This window comes from Aythya fuligula, chromosome 3 (assembly GCF_009819795.1).
Source record: "Aythya fuligula isolate bAytFul2 chromosome 3, bAytFul2.pri, whole genome shotgun sequence".
Classification (NCBI taxonomy): Eukaryota; Metazoa; Chordata; class Aves; order Anseriformes; family Anatidae; genus Aythya; species Aythya fuligula.
The window spans coordinates 33,893,616-33,921,440 of record NC_045561.1 but is presented as its reverse complement, the minus strand read 5'-3'; the positions used below and the strand labels follow the sequence as shown (position 1 = coordinate 33,921,440).

Below are 27,825 nucleotides of genomic sequence, written 5' to 3'. Positions count from 1 at the left end.
GCTTAAAGCTGAGTCAGGGGAAGATCTGGATATTAGGACAAGTATATTGGATGTTAGGATTAGGTTCTTCACTGAGAGGGTGGGTGTTCAAGCACTGGCACAGGTTCCTCAGGGAAGCAGTCACAGCCCAAAGCCTGTTGGTGTTTAACAAGTACATGAACCCCATAGATATGTGGTTTCACCCTTAAATTGCCCTGTGTGGAATCCAGAGCCAGACTGTGTGATCTTTGTGTGTCTTCCAAATAAGGATATTTTATGATTCTGTGGTAGTTTATGCACCTTGAGGTGGCTCTGTAGTGCAAAGCAGGGAATGGCAAGCAAGGATGATTATTCAATTTACTTCAGAAGAACTCTAGGAATCTGAACTAAAATGCTGATGCAAAAACAGCCATAAAGGCTCATTAGTACAGCTGCTCAAAAAAATTTAGACTTTGATAAACCTCTAATAATATATGTGAAATATGGTCATACATTGGTTGTTCCTCATCTTTTTCTAGTTGTTAGTACTGTATCTTGTTACATAAAACTATATTTACTTATACGAGTATATTTCAAAGACAGGGCATTCTGCTCCTTAGGATAGTACAATACCCAGAGTAAAATAATCTGTTCGGTTGCCACAATAAATACACACACACACACACACACAAACAATTATAAGCAAATTATTCAGAGCTCTAAAATTTGTGTTGATTTTTTTTTTCTTTTTTTGTATTTAATTTAAGGTGATGGAAAACTTCTGGACTCACCTCAAGTACTATGTGCAGGTCTGGGTGTTACTATGCAAAGAGGACATAAAACTATTAGACAGCATCCAAAGGAGGACTACAAAGATGGTGGAGGGTCTAGAGGGGAAGACACATGAGGAGCAGCTGAGGCCATGTTGTTTGCTCAGCCCAGAGCAGAGGAGGCTGAGGGGAGGCCTCATGGAGGCCTGCAGCTCCCTCACAAGGGGAGCGGAGGGGCAGGCGCTGAGCTCTGCTCTCTAGGTACAGAAGCAGGACCTGAGGGAATGGCATGGAGCTGGGACAGCGGAGCATCAGTCTGGGTGTTGGGAAAAGGTTCTGTACCCAGAGGGTGGTCAGGCACTGGGACAGGATCCCCAGAGCAGTGGTCAGAGTACCAAGCCAGCTGGAGTTCAAGAAGCACTTGGACAGTGCTCTCAGGTCAGGTTTTTTGGTTGGTCCTGTGTGGAGCCATAAGTTGGAATTCATGATCCTTGTAGGTCCATTCCAACTCAGGATATTCTATGATTCTATGATTCCCCTTTTGTATACCTTTAGCCTTTCTAATATACTTAATAAACACCTAGGACAGCTGTCTTTCCACAATTACCTGACTTTATGCAAAACTGCATAGTCTGTGACGGGCAATCCAAACAACTGCTCACCAGATGAGTATGTGATAAACTTTCTCCAAAGCTCATCAAAATTAGCCTGGTGACATTAAGATTCATACAGACAAAATAAATTATATATATAATTTAAAATAGTCTCATAATAAATCTACAGTTCTACACTTGTCTTAAAACACTTGTATTAGAAGCATAAACGTCTGAAAAATACATTTAATCTAAATTTTTTAAACAGTTTTCATGTAAAGCAGTATCAATTCCATATGTTAAATTCAGTTAGTAAATATATTTATAAAGCAATAATTTGAAGAAACATTCTACAAAAATGGGATGTGAAATTAATTCCATATCATGCAGACAGAGAAGTAAATACTTGTATTAGGTGATAAAGTAGACGTCCTGAATTAAAAACATCAGAGAGTGCCAAAAATACAGCTACTTTCAGACAAAGTGTAAATGCTGTCCAAAGTATTGGATCAACATGGGAAAGTGAAAGAACAGTTTGGGTACAAAAGCATTACCTTGTCGGTATAAATGTATCTGACAAATTTATTTGAAGAGGAAATTCAAACAAAGTCATTTCATTTTCAGTATATATTAGATGCATGTGGAAGTTTAAGCTTTTGTTACTTTGTTGGTGCTTTTCAAGAACTTTGAATTCACTTTTTACAGAATAAATATATAATACATAAGATACTAACAATAGTCGTGTGGGTTGGGGCTGAGGCGGAATCTTCAAGTTATAACTTTTGAAGAAAAGAAGGATAAAAAATGGAATAAAGCTCATTGTGGAACCACGAACTAAGGTTCATAACAAAAACAAAACACTGAGTTGAAAGGCAAGTTTCTAATGGAAAATGTGATCTTTACAAGAGGGAAAGATTGGTTTATGTGACCAATATATAATCTGGCTTCTTTTTAGCTACTATCGAGTTGTACTTGCCTCTTCCCTTTTTTTTTATTGTTCTTATTTCTTTAGGTAGATAATTTCTGCTCAAGAAACATGAAAAGTGGAGCAGGGTTACTTATCAGTCCTTCTACTTAAAGGAAAACATTGCCTGATTAAATACTAAACAAAATACCCACCGAGATTGAGTCTTTGGTAAGTGTGTCTTTCTCTAAACTCACTTTGATAAGCAACAGTGGATCTAAATTTAATTATTTCAAAATGTAACTGTTTATTTTCTTACCTGAAAGATCTGTAGCCTATTACTAGCTTCCTGAGGTGGAATATTTGGAACCATAGGTCCTTCCTTTTAAAGAAACAATTAACAAAAACGTCAATACTAATTCTCAAAGTGACTGAAGTCCACTGTATATTTACAGTAGCTCATCACAAAATACATAACCTTTTGATAGTCAAGATCCAATCAAGTTACATGTGTTGGTAATGCAATATTTACAGTGGTAAATCTAATAAAAGATAACACTTATACGATTAAGAAGTCTTTAGCTTTATTAAATTGAATAGCAATAGATTTCGTTTCTCATATTTTGTTTGTTTGAAAGAAATAAATAATAAAAAAATAAAAAAAAAAATTATATATATATATACACATACATATATCTCCAGTGTGTGGCCTGCGACACTTCTTTAACATGGGAATACAATCAAAGATGTCATAATGTGCTGCAATTTCTAAACTAAGATCTCATGAAAAATCATGCCACCAGGGATTCTCTTCTCTGAGTTGTTTGTACTGCTGTTTCTCCAGACTGAAAAGGATGACCTATAACAATGACTGCTTAACAACCATGACATATTTACCATATTCAGTAGCTCAACAGCATAAAACTCTGGCATCCAACTGATGCAAATAAAAATATTGAAAAGCCAAGTACAAGTCTTTCAGATAACTAAAAAAATAATATTACAGTTACCGTTTCATATGATGTTTCGAAGTTTGACACATCTTCCCGAAAAACTGCAACCGATTCCAGTAAATTACTTTTAAATTTGGGCTGAACTTGAACCAACTCATCCTGAATTCTGGTCTGACAAAAAAGAATAACAAGAAATACATTATTATTTTCTTTATTTTTTTATTTTTTAAATCAGGAACAGATATTTGAGCTATATATAACCCAAAATCATACATACATAAGTATTAAAGTTTTGAACAAAAACGAATGATTTGAAACTAAACAGGTATTATTTTCTTTCATGGTGCTACATGTTCAATTTTTGAGATGAAAGGTGCAAACAGCAACAACACTCTCTCCCATCTACTAACAAATGAATATTTACAATGAATATTTACAAAAGGGAGAAGGGAATAAAAGGACACAGAAAACAGAACAATAAAGATCCTTTTTCTCTCCATCCCTCTCCTCCCTCTAAAAAAAAATAATCAAAACCCAAAGTCCTCATGGATTGCTCAGTATTTTCTTTAAAAACGTCAATATTCTTTGTTCAAAAGTTTGAGAGAGAACCAAGAACTGCCTGAAATCAAAATATAAATTACTCACGCCAGTGATTACTCTGCAGAATATGATGTAAATATTACAATAAAATATTTCCATATTTCCACCAAAACTTCCCCATTTCAGGAAAAGGTCCAACAGACACTGAGCTTTTGAGGGATATGTCTGTCCTAAACAATGACGTGTACAGTCATCATTTAAGGGGAAGGACGGTGAGAAAGTATGCAATTTTTTAAATTATGTAACCTAAGAGCTGTAATCTTGATCAGACAAGAATGGAGCAAAAACTGTAAATGAAAGACACCAGAAAAATCAGAGAATAAATAAATTTCTCATTTTCTTGCAGATTTTAGGCACATATATTAAAGCTATAATAAATATTTTAATATTAAAGAACTTCTCTATAAAAATAAAATTAGAAAATGAACGTCCTAATCAAAGGTACAGACACTAGTGAGCAACTAAAACCAAGAGTCAGAATACAAACCAGAGCCTGTCCCACACTCATTTATATCCTAAATTGTAGTTTTATATACTTACAGCTTTTTTCTGTAATTTATTAAAAGAATATCTGAGTGAATCAACACCTTCTGATTCTTCTTTTGTAACCTCAATTTCAAATGTGTTTAAAATGGCATAGGCTTCCTAGACGAAAAAAGAAAACCTTAGTAACAATCCATTTTAAGTTCATTTGCAGAAATATAGATCCAATGTGTTAATAACATTTCAAAGAAAATCTACACATGTAATTTAGGCATAAAATATTCATTTGTTCTTAAAAAAAAAAAAAAAAAGAAAAAAAAAAGGATGCTGAATAAATCAGAACTAGAGCAAAACAGCAAAAAAAGAGTTTCTTTAAATAAAATTCTCTTGGATGAGATAACAGAAAGATATACAAACACAATAAATTGAATATTAAATATATATGAAATTTTATCATCTTAATGGTATCTGTATTACATTACCTGAATGTATATTTTGATTTTTTTTTTTCCCACCTCTGAATTACTCTCACTAAATCACAGATTTTGGAAATATTTTGCCATCTGACCCGTAGAATCTTTACTATATGTTTTCAAGCTATCAAGTGTCTGCGTAAGTATCTATTTCATTATGAACCTTTCTTATTATTTATTCACACTAGTAACTTGTTTGCATCCATGGAGTTTGCACATCTTCTGTTTTATGACCCTCTTATCAGACCAAGGGAACAACTTATTTAAACATCCAGTCTTTTCCTTACATCAAGCCCTCCTTCCTTCAGTCATGTTCTAGCAAGAAATAAAATGCCTAATCACCCCCAAAAGTTCTAATTAAGCTCACTAAGGAAACAAGACAAAACATTGAACTTTTTCAATTGAAATTACTGATCAGGTGACACTATTTTATATTCAGATCTTGATTTTATCAGCTATAAACTCTTATTTATTTAAGGAAAGCTCATGAAGAAAGAACAGAGTGGAACTCATTATTTTAGTAAAGAAAAGGAGTAACTGTATAGAATGTAAGATGTAGAAAGGTTTGTAGAGAGGTTTGGGAAAGAATCTTTGGACTAATATTCATCTCAAAGTGCCAGAAACTGGTAAAAAATATTATTCCTTCAGAAATTAAAATATCTTTATTATATTATTTACAATTTTTGCATCACTTTTCCCACATATCTGAGAAAGAAACAGTGCCAAACTCAGTTTCTCTTGCTTATTTTATTTAATATCTATGTGTGTGATTATCACATCCCTATCTTTTGCCTGACAAGTAGTCTGAAGATACTCAGCCTAAGAAAGAACATTTAGTAATACTTCCTTAACTTAATATTAGGAATAATATCAACAATCCACTGAAAGTCCATTCTGGTATCACATTAACAGAACAGTCTTCCAGAAGGAAAATGTTAGTATTGAGCAGTACAATTTCTTCTGCAAAAGGTGGATAAAAATGTAAAACAGATGTTATATTAAGCTGACTATTTCTGAGTATGATAATAAAAAAAAAAAAAAACAAACAGCGAAGTATATATAAAGCTTAATGAACTTCTTTATCCAGTTAAATCAGGGAAACTGGAAGAATGCTGCAAATTTCTGACAGCATACAATGATGTGTGGCTCCGTGAATGCATTCTGGTTATATTCAAGGGGGTTAGATTATAACAATGTTTTCTCTTGGACACAGAATAGTTAGGAAAAAGATTAAGGCTAATGGAAAAGCACACAGCAAAAGGGAGATTATTGTTCATGTCTCTTGTGCTCACATCTGCTTATTTCTGCATGCCATCTCCTATATTGTATTTAAGTTGTAAATTATTTGAGAATCTATTTTTTTTATTCTGAATTTATACAGTACCTACCAAACTATCTAATAGTGGTTCACAATTTACAATAAAAATAGCAATAAAAATACTGCTCTGTTTCCTATCTTCATTGTACACCTTTTATAACAGTAAACTTCTTATTTGGGTTCTCAGTTTATTTTATGACTCCTCATATATAAAACTAACTGTTTTAATCAAAATAAAAAATTAAAGTCATCTTACTTCAATAGGTCCCAGGGTCATATCCATTTGTATTTTATTATCACGTATGATAGATAAAGCTTCCATTGCCAGTCTGACATCATCTAGGTCACGCAGAGGTCGAGACAATTTCTTTAAATATGTAGTTATGAATGACATCATATCTGTCATTTTCTTTTTATATTCCTCATTTAAATAATGACAGAGGAGCATCTTCCAGGCTTTGGCTTCAACTGATAAAGCTTTTTTCAGGGGTCCTGTTTTAAAAATAAATAAATAAATAAATAAAAATATATAAATCCACACATCATATATGGTTCTTTATAGCAATTTAGAATAACATCAGCAGAAATGCAATCCAATTACTCTAGTTTAAATTTTTTTTAGTAATTTCAAGTATACTTGAATACTTTTGTATTTTTCTATTTTCATCTGTAAGATGCATTGTTAAGTTTATCTGATACGACATATAGAGATGATAAATAAAGAAGAAAAATACCTAATTATTGATTTACATTCTCAGAGATTATCTTTAATTAATATATATTAACTAAGTGCATGAAGATCGGTGATATTTAAATGGCTTATACCAGTTGAAGAAATGACATCTTGAGATTTCAATACTGGGATTTGGAACACTTTGTAACTAAAGCTACAAGGTGTCAAATCAGATCATGAACAATTAATGTATGAACACAAACTGACACTGAAGAGACAGAAAAGCCAATCGTTGGCACTTTAACTTGTGCGAACAAGTTAGGATTTTGTCGTGGTTTAACCCAGCCGGCAGCTAAACACCACGCAGCCGTTCGCTCACCCTTCCCCCTCCCTCTCTGGGACGGGGGAGAGAAATGGAAAGTGAAGCCCATGAGTTGAGATAAAGACAGTTTAATAAGACAGGAAAATAATAATAACAAAAATAATAATAACAATAATAATAATAATAATACAATGGTGATAATACGAAAGTAATAATAATGTGTACAAACAAGTGATGCACAATGCAATTGCTCACCACCCGCTGACCGATGCCCAGCCTATCCCCGAGCAGTCCGGCCCCCTCCCCCGGCTAACCACCCCTATATATTGTTTAGCATGACGTCAGATGGTATGGAATACCCCTTTGGCTAGTTTGGGTCACCTGTCCTGGATCTGTCCCCTCCCAGCTCTTACTGCACCCCCAGCCTGCCTGTTGGCAGGACAGAGCAAAAGGCTGAGATGTCCTTGGCTTGGTACAAGCACTGCTCTGCAACAATTAAAACATCGGGGTGTTATCAGCACTCTTCTCATCCTAAGCCAAAACACAGCATTCCACCAGCTACTAGGAAGAAAATTAATTCTGTTCTAACTGAAACCAGGACAGATTTTAATAAGCAACATATTATACTCTAGTGACAGAAGCTGAAAGGTCCTAACACCATATAACCCTTTTAGTTACAAATTTTACAGAAGATATGCTTTCCTCTTTAGTAATGCAGCTATCAGTATTAAAATACTGATTCCAAAAGGCCATTAGATATCCAGAGCTAATCATCTAAAAATTGTCCTTGTGGATCCCTTCTAACTCTGAATATTCTGTGATACTCTCTCTACTGTTCGTACATATGAATTTATGTAAATTCCTATGGGCACATACACAACATAAGCACAAGCACTTGCATACTTACAATACTTATTAATTCTTTCAGCGTCTTCACTAAACAGGATTGTGCAGCAGTGGATTTCTTAAGCAAAAATATGCATTTTATGAAACTTATTTCCTTTAACTAGGGTTAAAATTGTTATTTTCCAAATTGTTATTTTCCATGTAATTAACTATACATCTTATATATATTTTACATATATAGACAATTCACTCAATTTTTATATACCCTTTCTCATACTGCCTCATTGACCACCTTATTCATGTTCTCCTAAATAAAAACACACACACACACACACACACACAAAAACAAACACAAAAAAAAACAAAACAAACAAAAAAAAAAACTTGAAGAAGTCTTTTAAAATCTTCACCAAGAACCCAAGGGTTCAAGGGATTTTGTTTGTTTGTTGATCTTTGAAGATCTATATTTTGTTAAAGAAACAAACTACCATGACGTTATCTTGCATAATGTCATGGTAGTATTTTCATTAGTTTCATGCCTAACTTCCTATTCTGCACAAAAATAAAAAGTATCTTAGGATCCAAACACTACTACACAGGGAAGCAATATAAACAAAATGAAGTGTCCTTGATAACTTCTATTCATATTTGTAAGCATTTTATTTTAGAGAATAAGCCAAGTAACCTATGACTATTTTATTCGTTATCTTACAATGTACAAAGAGAAGAAAATGTCATACCTGTGTGCAATTCAATTGGACCAAGAAGAATAATGGGTTTTAAATCTTCCATCTCTTGCTCAAACATAGCATAGTGAAGTATTTCTTCCTTAATTTCAGTCAGAGATGGACAGCTAGCCAAAAATTGCTGTATGAAGGTTAAAATGTCAATCAACAATTATCCTTTTTTCATATTTTTGGTAAAAAAGGTGGCAACACTTATTCAGGAATTACTGAAAATGCGTATCGATATTATGCCTGTATTTAGCCTTCCATGGCCTTGCTAAATTAGGAAAATGCACAGGAGTAGACATTCACATTTATGAATTTCTCCGTCAGTAATTCTCAAGCTTGTTGGAAAAATCTGATCAAATTTAACAGAGAAACAGACATCCAAGACATATTGTTCCTACCAGTTTTGTAAAAACATGTGACATAACAGATCAAAAAATATGTCTGCACTTACAGTAAGGGTAGACCATTAGCAGAATAACATACAAAACAACTGCAGTAAAACAAATTTTGTAAGGAGTTCCATGAGCATAAGAACTCAAGTGTAGAAAAGTTTTGTGATCCTGAAAAGCTACATTTTGGAAATGTTACACAAGATATGTATTCAATACACCTACACTGCGTGGATGAACAATAAATGATGAAAGTTATTTTCCTCTTCTTTTGTGTGAGAGCACCCAGACTGGCAGTGGGAGAGTTAGTACAGTGCTGAAGAAGGGGGATGGAAAAAAGGGCATGCATGCATAAAAATGAAATGCAGTATTAGTGAGGCTTCTTCTGTAACACTTTTCTTCAGCATTAACTAGACCAAGCTAACACTATTTGATTAAACTAAAAAATTAATTAGACTACAAGCAAAATAAGGTATATTTCTTAGCCCACATAAATTGTGCAAGTTGCAGTGTGATATCCAAAAGAGACCTAGTACTCCTGTAGCAAACAAGGTGATGTGATATTCACAGATTTATCTACATACAATGCAGTCTGTTAAATAGAAAGTAATAGAAAGCTGAATTAAGCCAAAGTTAAATGAAGTATATATAGTAGCCAACTTTCTTCTACTGAACCTCCAAATTCAAGCTTTAAATTAAAAATCTGTTGTAGAAGAACAGTGTGAATATTCTGAAGATTAATTCCCAGAGACTTCTAATTACTGGAAATGAGCTTTTTCCTGTTCGAAAAGGAACTACATTTTTCTACTGCTTCTGAGGACTCAACTTGCAGGAAACAACCTGTTAACAATAATTCAAACAACCAGGAAGGGAATACAGGATTTTTGTTGTTGTTGTTGTGTAGAGGTTGCAGAACTCACCTTCTCGAATTAACTAAAGAAAAGGTGGTGAATAAAAATATGTATTAAACTCAAAATAACAACTTAAATACTTTTCATAGAGAAAAATGCACATGTATCAACACTGACAGTGTGAGAAGTTCTGTGCGAAACTGGAGTACTTTCTTATGGCCTGAAATTCAGAGTTCCACAAACAAAAAAAGAAATTAAAAACAAGCAAAACAAAACAAACAAAAAACCTAGGACCACTTTATCATTCTATAGAAAGGCACAGAAACAGAAAAACCCAACCTTCAACGTAAGAAATATGTAGCATGCTATTCCTTCTGCTTAGGAAATATATTACTACTATCACCACGACTACTTATGGACAGAATCAAAATTTGAGCTTCTAGTATCTTTTCTACATTCTTTTTCTTGATCTTTTTTTTTTTTTTATCAATGTTTTCTAATTTCAAATGATTAGATTAATGAAAAACAATCCTATAGATCAGCATTAAACTCACCTGAACTTTGGCATCTCTATCTTCTGTCCACAGCTCTTTATATTTCTGAAAATCCTGCAAAGCTTCACTAGCTACTTCTCTAATATAATTCACAGAAGAAGAGAGGAGCACAACTAATTTAGAAATATCTTCATGTTCTGCAACACCTGAGTAAAAATTTCGTAGCTTTCTTTGTATCACAACTTCTTTCATTCTTTCTGTAAGATAAAATCATATATAAATTAATAAACTATTACAAGTCTGGTTAGTTATAGTTCTTTAAACCTATGCAGGCTATCTTAAGCACAGTTGCTGTTCAGTAGGGCTGAATAACCTTCTTTACGTGTCTATCTGCTTAATATGAAGGCACCAAGCACTAGTTCAGTCTAAGCTCTATACAGTTAGGGCAAATTCAGCCTAGAATTGATGTTTCAAAATGCAAAGAAAATATCCTTCTTTATTCACTAATTTTCCTTTTTCTGGTTTACTTGCAACTAGAAGATGACAAGGCTTCATGAATATTTTAGGCTTTTTCTTTTTAAATTCATATAATAAGGTTTTAAAATCATATAAACCCCTTAAAACAGTATTTCTTGAACTCTAAGATACTTGAATTAAGTAGCCCTTCATTAACTATCTTTAGTGATATCAAAAGAGACATAAAACTTTACCAAGTTGCATCTTTTATTAGAGCAAAAATAAAGTTTGTGAGACAAATGTAGCTTCAAAACGGTTGATACCAAAGTCTTTTGAGTCTTGTCTGAAAGAGGGTAGAACTGAAGGAAGAGGAAAAAAAAAAAAGAGAGAGAGAGAGAGGGAGAGAGAGAAAAGAGATTCTGCTAAACCTTTCACTTCCGAATATGCTTCCAAAGGCATTTTGAAAGAAAACAGAAGCTACACAAACGTAGCTGCTGTTCCAGTTATATTGTTGATTTTGAAACAGGATCCCAGTCTCCTTTAAGAACTACAAACTCAAACAGAAGGTAAGTAAAATACAATCTATCATGTCCCTACTTCATCTCTGATGAGCTGTTGATACAACCAAGATCAATGTAGACATTGCTGTTCCTAAAGTTCTAATGAGCCCATCTGCCATGACAAGGGCCTGAGCATTTTGAAGCATATGTAAGAGAATGGAGAAGGAAAATCCTTCTGCCATCTCTTCCTGCCATCCATGCTGTTTAATGGGGGGATTTAAAGCAATGCCATCTTTTCTTCTGGTCAGCAAACTTTTTCAGGGATCTGGTCACTGAAAACAGAGTCTCAGACTGATCCATCTGTGCCATCTGTTTCATAGAACTAGCTGACCAAATAATAACATATCCCCTCCACACAACACCCTTTCCTGGGTGTTGCTGATGAGTTGCTTTAAAGTGATGAAAAAGATTACTCACTAACTTTGTATTTCGACACAGCAGAGGGAAAGGCTATGGCTGTCTTATGAGTAGTAGTCTTGGTAATTTTCTGTCACCCTGCTTAAGAGATTATTTTTCTATGTCTGTGCTTCAAATGATTATAAATCCCAACTCTGGACTACGAGAGAAAAAATTTCCAAGATACTAAATATTTCCCAGAGGAATCACAACAAAGATGTTACTGCAGTGTAGATCACAAAGAGGACCTGACAGTAAAAGTTTGTTGTTTTTCTTTGGTTGGTTGTTTCAGTGGGTGCTTGCTTCATATGGACATCTAACCATAGAAACAGCATGGACATCTAATCGTAGAAACAGAAATTTCTGCATAAAAATAATATTAGGGAAAAAAAGGATGTGACTAGAATGCCTGCAGGTCTATCTACATTGAGAATATTCACATGAACAAACACTTCAATCGTTTTATAATCCATTTTGGGAATACAGACAGAAAATAAACGTTGTCACTGAAATCTATACTATACAGATTATACTGTACTCTTTCTATCTCAATGTTTCAATGACATTTAGTCTACATAATTGTTTACGGCTAAAATTATAACATAACAAGTAAGTAAAAAAGATGACCTAAGGAGTTTACTTTGCCTCAATTAAATAGGAGATTCATAATTTAGCAATTTTTCAAAAAGAAAATTTTGATTATTGTTTCTAAAGGTTCTAATACTTACATAAACCAGAAAAGCTATTTCTGAAAAATATAGTTAATTTAAAAAAAAAAAAAAAGAACAACATATTAGTTCAAAAGAATCCACAGTTGGCTTCTTTGAAACAAAGTAAATATATTCATAAATATTTATATATGGCATTTTTATTAAAATCCAAAGTTTAAAGTAAGTTAAAAAAAAAAAAAACTTACTTTCCCCCTTTTTGGTTAATTTTCTTGATAATCCAAAACCTGCTGAAGATACTTGCTGTGTGTCTAGTTCTGCTTTTAAATTAGATTTTTGCAAATGCCTTTGTCCCCACTGAGCAACTCCACGACTTACGTCCAGTATCAGTTGAATCATACGATTTATGGCTTGCTGTATATCATCTAAACTGGGAACCATTACCTATTCAAAATAGTTGAAATATTGTTGAAACAAATGCAGGTGACTGTCATTTTCCAAGACTTCAGTTTTACTCTAATAGTGAATATAGAAAGCATGCCCCAGAAGAGAAAAATGTAACTAAGAGTTTGCCTCCCTCAGAATTGCCTCTAAAGAAATGAAATATACTGTACTGACCTATTTGTACACTTACATTGTAGGCAAGCTGACATGAAAGTATTAGTAGTGTGTTTTTGTGTTCTTTTTTTACAGTTGTTTTTACAATTCCTAAAATATTTTTAACAGCATTTTTCAAATACTTTTTTACAGTCTAGGGAATACACTACAAGCCTTATTTCCCACATTCTAGAATCACAAAGCATCAAAAACGTTAGGCCAAGTTCCTCTTCTCTGTTACTCTTAACCTCTGGATTGTAAATACTGTGAGAGTATTCGTCATGAAAGTACATATGGACAGCTCATTTCAAAGAAGATTTACAAGTATATACCTTCTAAGTGCTTATCTATTCATGCATTCATGCCATGGGACATAAGACAAGCAACTGTCATCTAGATCAAAGTGCCGAAGGTTCTAGTTGAATAAATATTTATTTTTTCTCCCCAAAGTAGCAGCACTTCAAACTTCTGCAAGAGCACAGTGTTTAGTAAATAAATGAAACTCCATGCAGTAGCCCTAAAGACCTCAAATTCTATATTTGGTAAGGATTTTGTAACAAGCCAGAAGGGGTAGAGAATTCATAATCATTTACCAGAGTAAAAAGAGGATTCTTGATCTGGAACAAAAACAACAAGCTAACAGAACAGGGTCAAACCACGCTGTCCATGATGTATAAATGCTATTATGCTCCCTAGCATAGTCTGAAGTGATGCAAAATAGCATTCTAGCAGACAAAATTCAGGCACAATTCGGAGAATAAAACATGATGAATGCTGAACCTAACACCCAGTTTGAATGCAAACTCTTGGATTCAGGAGAAAAAGCATTTACCACTGTAAATACAAACAGTTGTATTTACAGTAATAAATGCAAATACAAATTTCAGGTCAGTTGACTTTGAGGTCAAAAAACAGCCTTTAGCCACTTTTATTTAGTAGCACACAAACAGAAAGTCCCAAACACAGAACAAACAGCTGCATTGTCAGAATAATGTTAACTGTAGCTTTATCCTGTCCTTGTCTGATAAGAATTCCACATAGGATAAGGTGGAGGAAATGCAAACATCTGTTCCTCCAGGATGCTTACCAGTAGGAAGAACCTACCTGAGAGTGATCCAGGAAAGTACAGAAAAACAGCATTTGTTTTTAAACATCAGAACAAAGAACTTGGATAAAAAAACACTAAAAAGTGACTCTTATGTTTTATAAATCAATTTTACAGATTGAGCAGTTGTATGCATAAAAGCAAGGAACTTGTAAAATCCTATTTGTTAACATAAAGCAGTATGTTTTACCCAACATTACTTGATTGCTACCCTGGATCAACCAAGAATTTCAGAGGAGTTGAGGGAAAGATAGGTACATTTCCCTTTGCAGAGGACAAAGCCTGAAGCATTATGCAAATATTCATAAGGTAAAAATTCCACACTTTTGCAGACCTTGTAAATGTGTACACAGTGTGAAGTATATTAGAATGTCTGACATTGATACTGTGTTCAAACTAAGGAATATCACCTTAGAACAGAACCTCTATTCCATTATCATTTCACAAATGTAAAACTAAATTTTTGTAAGACAATTGGATAGTATTATCTTCTCACATAAAAAATAAAACAACATACGTATTGCTGACAAAATTATCTTACTGTACAGCAGGCAAACAAATGCATCTATTAATTCTTTGCAATCTGGTTGCCTTTTTGTTCTCTGCACAAAGAAATCCACAGCTGACTTCTTGCTTTTTAATCTTCTAATTTTTTGTTGAGTTTTCCTCTTTCAGGTCATCTTACTTCCTATTGAGGTGACTAAAACCAAACTGAACAAAAATAATGTTCATTATTTTTACTCAACAAAGGATTTAAAAATGCAAAGAACAAAACAGCTAAAATAAATATACAGAAACCATGAAAAATTTATACCAACAATTCAATCACTACAAGTGAAGGAGATTGGTGAACATTCTACAAAGACCACTGATGAATAGATTGCAATATACTTTCTGAAATACACAAGAACAATAAAAGGCCAGATTCTGCAAGTATTACTAAGACAAAAACAAGGAACATTAGTAATGTTAGCAAATTTCATCTGTACTGCCAGTGCACTAAAGAGCCTGAGCAACTGTTTTCCTGAATGGGTGCTGGTGCAGTAGTACAGTGCCCGCATTCTGTGCTTGGGCAAATGCAGACATAACCATAATATAGTGTATTTTACCATATCTGTATGACACATAACTTACCACATTAGGAATTGCAAGGTGTACTTCTGCTTTTAGAAAAGACACAATCTCTTCAGATTTGCTTGGGTGAGCAGAAAACATTGTTCTCCCAAATGTAGTTTTGCTGAAAATAATTTTGAAACATGTCATAAGTACTTCACCATGAAACACATTCAAATTACCTTAGAAACATCAGTTTGAGGTACCTTCTATGGAGAAACCTTCATGAAGAATTTTCACATCAGTGTACCAGCTATTTGACAAAGCTTCCAGAAGTTTTATGTTTTAAGGGTAAAAACAATAGCCAGAACTTCATCACTCAGACAAAGGTTATTTTGGATCTAGGCACTGAATTTGGAATTTTGTATCTAGAGTATTTTCCGACTTGGGATTTTAATCTCCAAATTTAAGAATGATGGAACTCTGCCAGTGTTATGAGTAGGGCATAAAAAGGTTTTATTGGCCATTTCATGTAACAACCTATTAAGGGTAAGAGTTGCCTCATTACATTTTAGGTAAATGTTCAACTGAACAGAACAGTTTCAAAGATGATAAGCTGGTACAAAATGATAGACAAAATAAAAATGAGTCCACTAAAGACAAAGTGTGACATACAATTTCTGGTTGCTATGTCATGACAAAGAGACCAAAAAAGGCAGCATTCAACAAATGTAAATACCATAGTCAATAGCAAACACTGTAGTCAAAAATAGAGGAAAAAGATATTTAATCATTACAACTGTTAAGGACACAACCAAAAAAGACCATGTTTTTAAAACATTTTGTATGAGAGATGTCCCCAGAAAATAAATAAATAAATAACAAAACAAAACAGTAACACAAGCTTCCACATATATTAAAAACAAAACATTGTCAACTTTACCTGCTTAAAATAAATTCTTAATAGGATTCTAAGTAGGACAGCTTTTTAATATGCAATGTACTATATGGAAGAAATTCTGTCTCTGAAGTATATGCCTCATCCAGCAGAGAACAATCTATTGAAATTATACTGAAAACAATGATACAACTGAACGAATAGAAGAAAATGGTACAACTGTATGGATCTTGATGTTATCAGATAAAATTAATAGCGATATCTGAATGATCTTTAACCCATGAGAAACAATTCTGAGTGAACAGCCATGTTTACACAAATAATCTGAAGTAAGGCAAATATATTGGCATGCTGCCACGTATGACCTAGAATAGTCACTTAAGTTCTAATCATTCACATCAAACAATAAATTGTACTTACATCTTGAAAGTAATGCCAAGGGAAATACATAAGAATAAAAGTAAAAGGGTACGGGCTGAGGGTAAAGAAGTAGAAAAAAAAAACCTTTCATTTTCTGCACAAAAGAAAGTGCATAGAATATAACTAACAACGTAAAGATGTAAAGAATAAAAGGAAAGTGTGGGCCCAAGGCATCACTTGCAACAAAGAGTGAGCACTCTCCTGGTTCTGCTTGAGCTAAAAAAGGTCTGGAACTCTATGACTAATGACACATGCACCCCACATGAATATAAGTGCATTATCATGTTAACACAGACATAATTACTGTTTTGGTAATACTATAGAAGAAATCTTCCATTTGCAACTCACTTTGAAACAAGTATTCTTTTTTTAAGACTATCCAAAGACAGACGGGTGGCTTTCTGGAGGCTATCTAGCAGCTGGTGACTGAAATAGGCAACTACCTCTTTACATTTCTGTAATAAAAAAAAAAAAAAACAAAACAAAACAAAACAAAACAACAAACAAACAAGCAATAAAACCCACAACATTATTTAGTGTTTTATTCAGACAGGAACATGAAGATTATTTCAAAGTGTATTCGTCAAGCATAATAGTCTGAAGAAATTTATGCTGTAAAGCTACACGAGAAACACAAGGGGAGACAGGGAGGAAAACAGCTTTTGAGTAAAGAAGTAAAAGCTGCACGGAGAGGATATAAAAAGCTAAAAAGAATAAAAAAGTTTCCCTTCTGATCACAAAATACCTTTTTAAACTCATCCTCTTTGTCATTGCCTTTGCTATCATCACAGTGAGGAGCTCCAGTATTATTTTCTCTCTCATCTTCAATATTTTCAAACAATACATGTTTTTCTTTTACTGTAAATTAAAAAATAATAATGAATGCATTTTTGTTAACTGAGATATATTCTGCTTTGAAGCATGCTACAGACATCTTTACACTCAAAATGATATTGCTAGCTCCAGCAATTAGCTAAAACAATTCAATTTTGATATGTACTAGTTAAGTCTAGAGAAATAGGGACAGAAATTTCCATTTAAATTATAATTATCTACCTGGTGATGTGTGCTTTTTTGATGCTTTCTCAGAATGTTTAATTTCATAATTATTTTCAAATACAGATATTAAGTCTTGAACAGCATCTTCAATATGCATACTTTTGTGATTCAGTAACTCAGCACATTCTTTAGTGAAAGTCTGTTAAGTAAAAATAAAAAGGAATCATCTTAGTACGACTAATGATCTTATCACCTTGCCCTTTCACGGGGAACCAAGTAATTTACCTGAATACCATCCTTCAGATGGAGACTGTTTGAAGGAGTTTTCTTTGAAAAGAAAACTGGGAAACCAAAACCAAAATCTTTTTTCTGTTTTTAAGATTTGCTGGATTTCCTGTTCCATTACACATTACATTATATTTTCATGTTTGTTTGTTTTTCCATTTTCAAAATGCAATGAAATTTTTAAAGTCCAGAAGGAAGGTAATCATCTGAATCTGAAGTTATCCAAATTAAGTCCTTCAACTACCCTTAATGAATGTATTTACTTGTACTCAGTTTAAAAATAATAAAATAAAGCAAAAAATACATTTAATTTCATTTGAAGTTGAGGAAACTTTCAAATTCTCAAATATACTTTTTGGAAGTTTTCTTTTTTAACCTTCTTCTTTAAAAAGGTTTAAGAAAAAAAAAATATGAAAGAAGACTGTATATGCCCAAGTATCTTCATGCAAAAAAATCTAATATGATTATAAAACAGCTAAATAAATAAATATATGTTTGAAATACTACAGTTTAAGTACCTCAAATGCCTAAGTGCCAATTTAAACACAAAATATTTTACCCAGAATATGTTAATCAAAATGAATATCTTTTGAATTCCTTCAGTGAGATTAATTCTTTTTTAGATTTATATCAATGTACTAAGAGGTTGCTTGTAACACATTCAAGAATTCTAGTTAAAGGATGTAAAGCAGCACATACCTCATTCCGTGTCAACATATCCTCTACTTTGATAGGACCATCTACCGGTAAGGCAATTAAAAGAGTATTTGATATTTCCTTTAATATTAAATCAATTCGGACTTCACTTAAATCATTTACCTAGAAAGAGAAAATCATATTAACTCCATATATTTGTGTAAAGCAGAATCTATTCTTTTAGAGACTTCTAACATATAATGTCTTGCAGAGAGAAGAAAAATCAGTCTCTACCCAGTGAAAGCGTAAAAGCTTTATACTATAGAAAATCCTCTGAAAAAGTGAATCGTAACAGAAAAACAAACAAGCAACAACAAAAAATGGAGGAAAAAGGATCAGCACACAAGACATTAAGATGACAGAAGCAGACAAAAAAAGGAAGCAAAACAATGTCTTGAATTATGTTAACTTAGGTAATATTTACAGTGGCTAAATATTGTCGTGTTTACTGTGAATTATCCTCTATTTTGTACAGATAGAATTTAGGGAGATGTGTACCCAACAAAAAAGTTCAGCCTTTGTTAACATGTTCACTGCAGACATTCTGAAATATGAAAAAGAACAGATAGATAAGTCTGGAAATATGTTTACTATTGCCATAGAAAACAAAACTAGGTTGCTAGGAGTGTATGTATTTAAATCCTACACACTTTGATAACACAGTTTTAAAAGGATTATACTGTACACAGTTTCATTTGAGACAGTTCATTAAAAACAAAATCTTGTAATTTATAAGATCTGCTGGTTCTATGTTGGGAATCAGACAAATGAATCCCAGAGAAAGTGAAATCTTTAGAGAAAGCATGTTTCCACCTATTTCCTCACAGATTCCTAGTTATCAGCATCATATTTTGAAATTTGTCTTCAGACAGGATAAGCTAAGACTACTTCTGCAGCATAACAGCAATGATTTAATTTCTGCATGAGTTTCCATTGACAGCTCTTTGAGCTGGTCAGTTTTGGAGAGTAGATTAATAAGCAAATATGCCAAGAACTACCTTCTGTGCCCTAAGAACATCATTAGAAAGTGGCTCTGAGACTTAAAAGTAGCTTCTTTAAATTTGTTTTTCTTCTGTCCTTAAAGTTCAGGAATTTCTGGAATAGATGAGAACTTTTGCTCCATGACGCTACCTGTGCTTGACTTACAGAGAAATTTGTGGCCACGATAAAGAAAAGATTCCTGAAGCACCCTTGCAATTTTAACAACAGTTTTAGGCAGACAGGCAATAGCAGTTAGTTACATCCCAAACCATGGGAATTATACAGCCTACATGGCTACTAGATCAAGAGCAAACAAGCTATGCTAATATAGGATGATTAGCTTCTTTTTCATGATCTTGCTGGCCATGATTCCAGTTTTAAGACAAGGGGGCCACAAGCTTCTCCAGCTTGTAGTCAACATAGCTTTTCACTAGGCTTTTGATTCCAACTTACAACATTTTTAGGATTCAGTTGTCATGGCAGATTTCAAATAAAACTGATTTCTGTCCAATTTTTAACTTTTTAACTGAAAGATTCAATATCTGTAATACCCTCTTGTTTTTCAGCATATCACACAAGTCTTTGCTTTATAACACATTTTCTCTATTTGTTTGCCATACTCCATCCACAGAAAACAAAGGTCTAACCAAGTTTACATCTTTTTGTTTTGATACGGGATGGCTAAAAAAATGTGAAATATATACAACCTACATATTTAAGGAAAATAGAGAGTATCTACAAAATACCTGGTTATTTCAGATATTCTCAGGCTCACAATCATTAATTTCTTACACAATCAATCATTTTTCCAGCTTTAGCAAACCAAGCACAAGATTTCAATTGCTTTTCTGCCATACAAAAAGCAAATTGGATACACTCACCAGAAATTTTCTACCACAGAAAACAATGTTTATAATATAAGTAAGAAAGATCGTAAGTATACAATTAAATAATCAGGCAAGAAATAAGATCTGAATATCACAGAGAAGTAGGAGCTTGAGAACCACCACTACAGTTCCTCAAGCATGTTAATGTAATCAGAGGAACTTAAACTGTGTCAATCACTACAACAGGAAAAAAGCACAGACTCAGTGAACATGCAGAGAAATGTGAGGGAAAAAACTTGCTTCCCTTCATCATTTTGTGGACTGTACAAGCAGAAGACAATTTCACAGCATGTCTGCTATGAATACAGTTAACGTTAAAAATTTCTCCAGTGGATAACATTTGCATGGAGGTATCTTCTGGGCAACTGCACTCATGGCAGAGTGATAGTCACAGAATAAGAGGACAACAGGCAGAAATATATTGTACTGCAAGAGCAGAAGCAAAGATCAAACATATGAGGGTACTCATTGGAGAGAATCACCAAGTACATCATTCCTAAGAAAAACAAAACAAAACAAAACAAAACAAAACAAACATACAAACAAAACAGATACTTGAAAAAGCAAGCAAAATTTCTACATATTTCAAGAAGTAAACCCAGATTTATTTGCAATATGAAGAGCAGTTTACTTGGAGCAATTTTTCTAAACTAGCATTTAAGTAGTCATCAAAACTATACCTTTTTCAAAAACTGTTTAAACATATTCAGAACTTCATCAGATTCTTGAAAGAAACTGTCCAGTGTCACAGATGACCAAGTCAACATGGTAAGTCCTTGCCTCAACACAGCTTCCATCTAAGCATAAAAACATTTATTTCATAGATTAAAAAGAAAAATATATATATAGAAATGTAATTTAAAACAAATACCATTGTTATTAGAATCACTGATGTCATTGATGAGAGAAAGAGTTGTATAAGTTTTGTAAGGAAGTTTTTAAATTTTCAAGAAAAATGTCAAGGAAATTTACGCAATACTGGATGAGAAGGGGTAGGGCATGCTACAGCCATAACTGTAAACTCAGCAAAGATCTTCCTCTTCCTGCTCTTTTGGATAGTATCTTTTAGTATTTGAGCTAAATTAAATATGCAATTTCCTGTGAAAACCTATAAACTGAGAGAAGTGATAATTTACTTCCATATCAAAGGTAGAGACTTGTGTAGATAAATACACCCACAAAGTCCATATTCTTTGTTCCACTGGGTTTATATCTCAAAGACGTTAAGATTATTCTACTCTGATACACATTATTTGAGCGTTATATGTGGGATACAAAGAGCCAATGTTTGGTCTTAAAGGTATTAGTAAAACTCATTAAGTCCATAACGTACAGATCCATTAAGTGTTTTAAAATTATAAACTATTATTAAATTACCCACATTCCTTCTGAAGTGTATTGAAGTGCATTTAGCAATACCAACCTTCTGCATTTTTGGTGCCATTAGATTTAGAAAAATGGTTCGTGTTTCTTGACACAAATCTTCATAGCATTGAAGAAGACCCTGTTAATTAATAGGAAGGGGTAATATCAAGAAGAGTATCTTATGTGCTTTCTTTACTGATGCAAACATACTACTACATAAAAAAAAAAAAAAAAAATCATCACAAAACCAAAAACACAGTACAGAACTACTTTTGAAAAACATGTAGTATTTTACAGATATTACATACCTATGTACACCACTCCTGGAAGGTAATAGATTTATCATGCTACCCACTAAGAATAAAAGCAGCCTTCATACAGCACATTTCCAGTCCATAGGCAAAAAAGTATGGCCTTTCCCTAGAGCTCAAGGCAGCTTGGGCTAGAGTGACCATACCCTCTTGAAACTATTAAATGCTTTAGATAATTCAAATCATGTATAAACTCAGTTTCAAAATAACCTCTTGTCTTTTGTCTTATATACATACACATACAAAAACAAACAAACAAACAACAACAACAAAACCAGAAAGAATCCACTCAAAATCTTACACAGTATACCTAACCCCTAAAATACAAGCTTCTTGAAAAATCTGTGGCAAATGGTACAACAGATAACAGAAATCTGACTTCTCTGGCACAGTCTGTGAAGTTCTTGATGTTTTTGTGGCTCACCATATCTTCCAAATAAGGAATTCCAATCTTTACTTCTCAGAAGCAGTGTAAAACTACTCTTTACTGATTTTCAAAGAGTGAATGTATTTTGGATGGCTTTAATTGTTTCAGTACCAGAACACATTTAACACACCACAAGGTATGAGAAATATAAATGCTTCTACTTTAAGTATGGAATAGCACACACTACAGTTACTACAGGTTTGTAAAATGAGAATCTCTATGTCCCCATTCTACAAACTTACCTTAAACTACCTTATACCCAGCTTTAACATTCACATTGTCTAACAAGTTTTTGTTTTGTTTTTTAAACAAATACTTCACATCTCCTACTTGAGGATGCATTAGCTGCTGAATTCTTGTGTAAATCTACATATTCCCAAACACTGGTGATGATCTAAGGAAAAGGTACAATTTTTCATCTGATTCATCTTAATCTACCCGCATAATTGATAAAAGTAAAATGTAAAGGAGAACAAGGATCAATAACATTGGGAGAAAAAAGATTGTTTTTCTAAGGTTAAAGTAATCATGATGATTTTTAATTTACCTCTAAACGCAACTTGTTTGACTTCAAGTTATTTTCTAATTTTACTATCTTTTTGGCTTGCTCTGGTACTTCCAAGCCCAACTTTATCATACATTTGGTCTCTCGGACAGTCTCTGGAATTTGAGGATCAAAATTAACCAGGAACTTTCCAGTTTTAGGATGACGCACAAATACTGTAGCTTGTAAGGCTGCAAAGATATTTTTATGTCAGCAACTAAGACAAATTATTGTTTTGGTTATATAACTTATCATGGAATACAGATTTCTAACGTTATTATATAGTGATTACATTTTTGGTTACTTGCAACATTGTTTTATACTGTTTTGAGTTAAAGAAAATATACAACTGATTTTCACCATATTTGTTTTCTGCCATATAGCCTCTCTCTTCGTAAGCCAAACAAGCCTTAGTTCCAGTATTATTATTTCTGGTATATATATATATATATTCAGATTGAGTTACAAAATTATCAACATCATTTTCTAAGGACCCAGAAACATAAAACATAGAAGAGCTGCTCAGTATCTTAAGGAATTTGTTCAGAAAATGAATGCTTAGATAGTGATATTTCAACAATACCAAACTAAATTAAAAGCATAAACACTAAACTAAAACCTTTGTTGACTCTCTGATGACACCATTACAATTTTGTTCTTATGGATCTCCTTGCAGATTTAAAGCTAAAGCTAAAAAATCTATTTAAAGCAAACAAACAAAATAATCATCTTCAACTCCCATTTAATCTTAAAATGCTAGAACTTCGTTAACAGTTTTTTTTTCCTAGTAATAAAGTAATACTGGTCCTGAAAGGGAACGTGATACTCTACACTATAACTATATAAATTGTTACAGCAGAAAGAAAACAGAAAGAATTCTTAAATGGTATATATGAATTACTCAGAAATGAACTACTGTGGGCCTTAATTTTTTTTCAGTATATTTCTTCTAGTTATCTGTCAAACACTGTACCAAAACTTCAATCCTCTGCATCAAAACCAAGTTTCAAGGACAGACACAGATTTGCATTATCAGGCCTGTTTATTAGAACATAACCTGATCTAATTTGCACATTTTTATGATAAATAAGGCTTAAAAATTATCTGTTTTGCATCATCTTAACATTCAATAACAGTTAGAAGAAGACAATTACATATTCAATTACTTACGATACTGTAATTGTGAAATTTCTTTCATCCACACATTATGATAGACTACCTCAAATTCCACCAATACATAGGCAATTCTGTTGTATAATCGAACAACTGCTTTACCTTCTGGACTTGACAAGATACTTGAATTTTTCTAGTGAAACACAGAACATTCTGATTAATACCATATCAGAAGAAATACATCCTATTTGGGTTTTTCTTCAGTTTAGCTACTGATTATACAGTATGCAAGTTATTAAAATTACAGTTACAGAATTATTTAAAATATTATTTATTAATCAAGTTTATAGGACAGTGAAGTCAATAGGAACTTGTAGAGTAATTAATAGTAAATATATAACACAATTACTTTATTACACTGTGTTACACACACGTAATTACCAGTGAAATGGATGCTCAGTTCAAATCAAAAATGAATAGTAACTAAAAATGTCGTTTTGAAAGAAAAAAAATCTCCTTTTGTAATCAGTACCAATACTTATGTCTATTTTCTTTCGAGTAGATTTGGGTACCAGAATATACACAATTGACAATTCCAGGATGTTAGATAGTCCACATTCATGCCTTAAGCTATTCCTAATGGTTTAGTACGGCTTAGTAAACACACATGATTCTCCATGGAGAATCCTACATGGCTAGAGGAACAGAAGGGTGGGTACTCAGTTAAAATACAGAACATAAGTAAGTCTTATTTACAGGCCTTAGTCTGCTCCATTATAAACAGAAGCAGAAATCCACAGCTGGCTGGAATGGTGAGACATTTCTTCAGGTGATGTGAAAACAGATCAAGTCAGTGCATATTTCCAGCTTGGTGCGCTAGTTCAGAAATAAGTCAAAGAAACGCTACATCTTCGATGTACAATAGTGGTTATTATGGAGCATGTGTGTTTTAAATAGCAATTCACATACAAATAAAGAGGTTGCCCAGCATATGAGAAGTGACTACATCATAACCGAAACAGTATGGTCACTCTACTGAAGTAAGGTCATGGTTACAAACAACACTTAATTTTTCCTCACATCAACTTACATAGAAATAGTCGATTGGTTCATTTATCCTCCTAAAGAGCTGTCTCACCCACAGTATCTTTCCTGCAACAGGTGGCATGTTCCGAGCAAGGGGAGGGTCATCTTTCTGAATTTGGTAAAGCTGCAATAAGAACAATATCACTAAACACATGAATTAAAGAAATTAAACTGTTGAAAAATGTTAAACTGTTTTTTCTTTACTACCACAATTTCTTCTTCCCCTCAGATTAGATTTGTATGGAGTGACATGACACTCCACAGAGAAAAAATTAATAGTTGACAATGTGATACTCTTTGGAGATGAACCCATTGATACCATTGTTATCATTGTCTTCTTTCTATGCTGTTTCTTAGCTCATCTTACTTATTTCAGAGCCCCAAGCACACCTAAAGGTTTTGCAAACCTAGGAGCTGAGCAACCAGTGTTCAAGGCCAAGCCTGATATAGCACAGCTGTGGAGCCACCTTCTGTGAAAGAAAAGCTATGTCAAGAAGCTTTGTCATAAAGGCTTTTCAAATGAAAAGCCTTGCTGCGGCTTTTCCTCCTTGGGAATTGCCCACAGAAATGGCCTAACCAGTATTGTTAAGAGAGATTTTACATGAGTAAAAACGTCAAGATATTCTTCAGATGTATTCATCTGACTAATAGCTAATATCTGCTATTTTCTACAAACGTCTCATTGATCTGCATGTAGAGACTTCTTCGTACACAATCCATGCTGTGATCTTTGCATAACCTAAGAAAAAAGGAGGCTCTGCTCACTGAATGCCTGCATTGCAGTCAAGCAAAATTTGCCCTGGAATCACATATTAAATTTGCATTGGCAAATTATTTGTACACTTAAAGTACATTATTTCTATTAAAATTTGTTTAGAAAAGATAAAAAGTAATCCAGTATTATCAAATAAAATATTATATCTAGCCAGTTTATTGGTGACGGCTTCTTCAACAGATAAAAGAGGAATATTTATACCCACTTAAATTTAGGTACACAAACTGATGCAGTGATTACACATACTGCTTAAGCAACCACTACTCTCTTCACTTCCTGGCACCACTTCTTACCCCTAATACTGTCTCCTGCATGCTGCTAACAAAAATATACAAGTAGCTTCATGGTGAACTTAACAGAAGAACTGATCTGGATGAAAAGCCCTCAGAAAACTTATTTATTTATTTATTTATTTATTTATTTTTGGACTGGAAAAAGTCAGTGGTGGAGGCAGTGATTTCTTAAACAGTCAGTGCTGCTGAAAATATCTTCATCAAACTAAGACATCAATTGGAGGTTCAGGATGTGTTGTACACAGTTAGTAGACAGGGAAACTACACCGTCAAAAGTGGTTCAGAGCAGCTATGTTAGGCTACATTTTTAAGTCACTGTCTGGAGTAATTCAGTATCTTCTAGTACGTGCAGTTACAGAGACTTGTCACCTCATGTAAACATGTGTCAGTTGTCTGACCAATTTTAAACATCTCAAAAAATATTTATATTAGTCTGGTTTTCTAGATGTCCTTTATTCTCACTGAAGAAAAATGGCCATTTCAAGTGAATTATTTTAGTCTCCAAATTAGCATATGAAATAGATCAGGTGAATTGACTCCAGAACGAACTTTTTTTCTAGAGTAGAGAGTATGGATGTCAAGCTCAGACACAGGTGTTTACTTTGCAGACATACAAAATCACATTACATGAATTCCTCTCCAAATGTTTAAAAGTCAGATGATGGGAACAGTGCCCAAAAGTTAATTTGCATTTACACCACAGTCACAGTACACTACACAAACCATAATAAATGACATTATAATGAACAAAAATACAATCTACCAAAATTTTGTGCCTATTACATACTGTTGCAGCTTTAGATAAAAGCCATATGTAAATGGCTAATTAACTGCAGAGGCTCCATATAATAACGAAACAAAAACTATATACAAGTGATGTATGCTTGTCAGTAGAGACCATATAATTTACTTGCTGAAGTAGTAATAGCTAAGATTTTGTTTTAACATTAAAATTTGTGTTTTAACATTAAAATTTGTGTTTTAACAGATTTGCCTGGAAGAGCATGTATATCATTTGCCTACACACTCAGATGTGTTCCTTGTAACAGGAAAGCAGAAGTATAACTTAAACATTTACAATCAGTTTGTGAAATCAGCGCAATAAATACAAATTAAGCATATTAAAATATTTGTTTTCTTATTTTAAAATGTTTTTAATTTACTGCAAAGAAATAAAATACCTTTTTAGTAGCTTCAAGTTCTGCTACATAATGTTGAAGAATACAAGAAACTGTATGTACTATTTCTTCTTGAAGGCACGGCATTCTCAGATTTTGAAATCTGTATTAAAAATGAGTATGTATAGTGACATTTCCAAAACACATGTTTTTTTCTTCTCCCTTCCACTTTGGGTACATAAACTATATAAAATGAAAGCAGCACAAATCTAGGAAATGCTTCTCAATCTGTGTAATTTTTTTTTGTTTGTTTATTTTGAGCAATTTGACAAGTTATGCCCTGGCTTCATTTATTTATATTTTTCTTTGACTTGTTTTAGTAACTTTTGGTATGTACAAAATAAAACATAATGAAATAAAGAAACAGAAAA

General features: G+C 33.2%; 1 protein-coding gene across 1 annotated transcript in view; it reads right to left on the bottom strand.

Annotated features, from left to right (window-relative positions):
* DNAH8 (dynein axonemal heavy chain 8) overlaps nt 1–27,825 on the bottom strand; it is a 126,178-nt gene that overhangs the window by 84,095 nt on the left and 14,258 nt on the right. Inside the window, 19 exon segments of the mRNA XM_032185098.1 lie at nt 1,336–1,436; nt 2,545–2,607; nt 3,236–3,349; nt 4,319–4,423; nt 6,309–6,544; nt 8,634–8,760; nt 10,422–10,618; nt 12,690–12,885; nt 15,278–15,338; nt 16,863–16,969; nt 17,260–17,366; nt 17,571–17,712; nt 18,498–18,617; nt 21,043–21,159; nt 21,786–21,866; nt 23,013–23,200; nt 24,180–24,315; nt 25,213–25,332; nt 27,458–27,557. Of these exon segments, the coding sequence (XP_032040989.1) occupies nt 1,336–1,436; nt 2,545–2,607; nt 3,236–3,349; nt 4,319–4,423; nt 6,309–6,544; nt 8,634–8,760; nt 10,422–10,618; nt 12,690–12,885; nt 15,278–15,338; nt 16,863–16,969; nt 17,260–17,366; nt 17,571–17,712; nt 18,498–18,617; nt 21,043–21,159; nt 21,786–21,866; nt 23,013–23,200; nt 24,180–24,315; nt 25,213–25,332; nt 27,458–27,557 (2,418 nt within the window).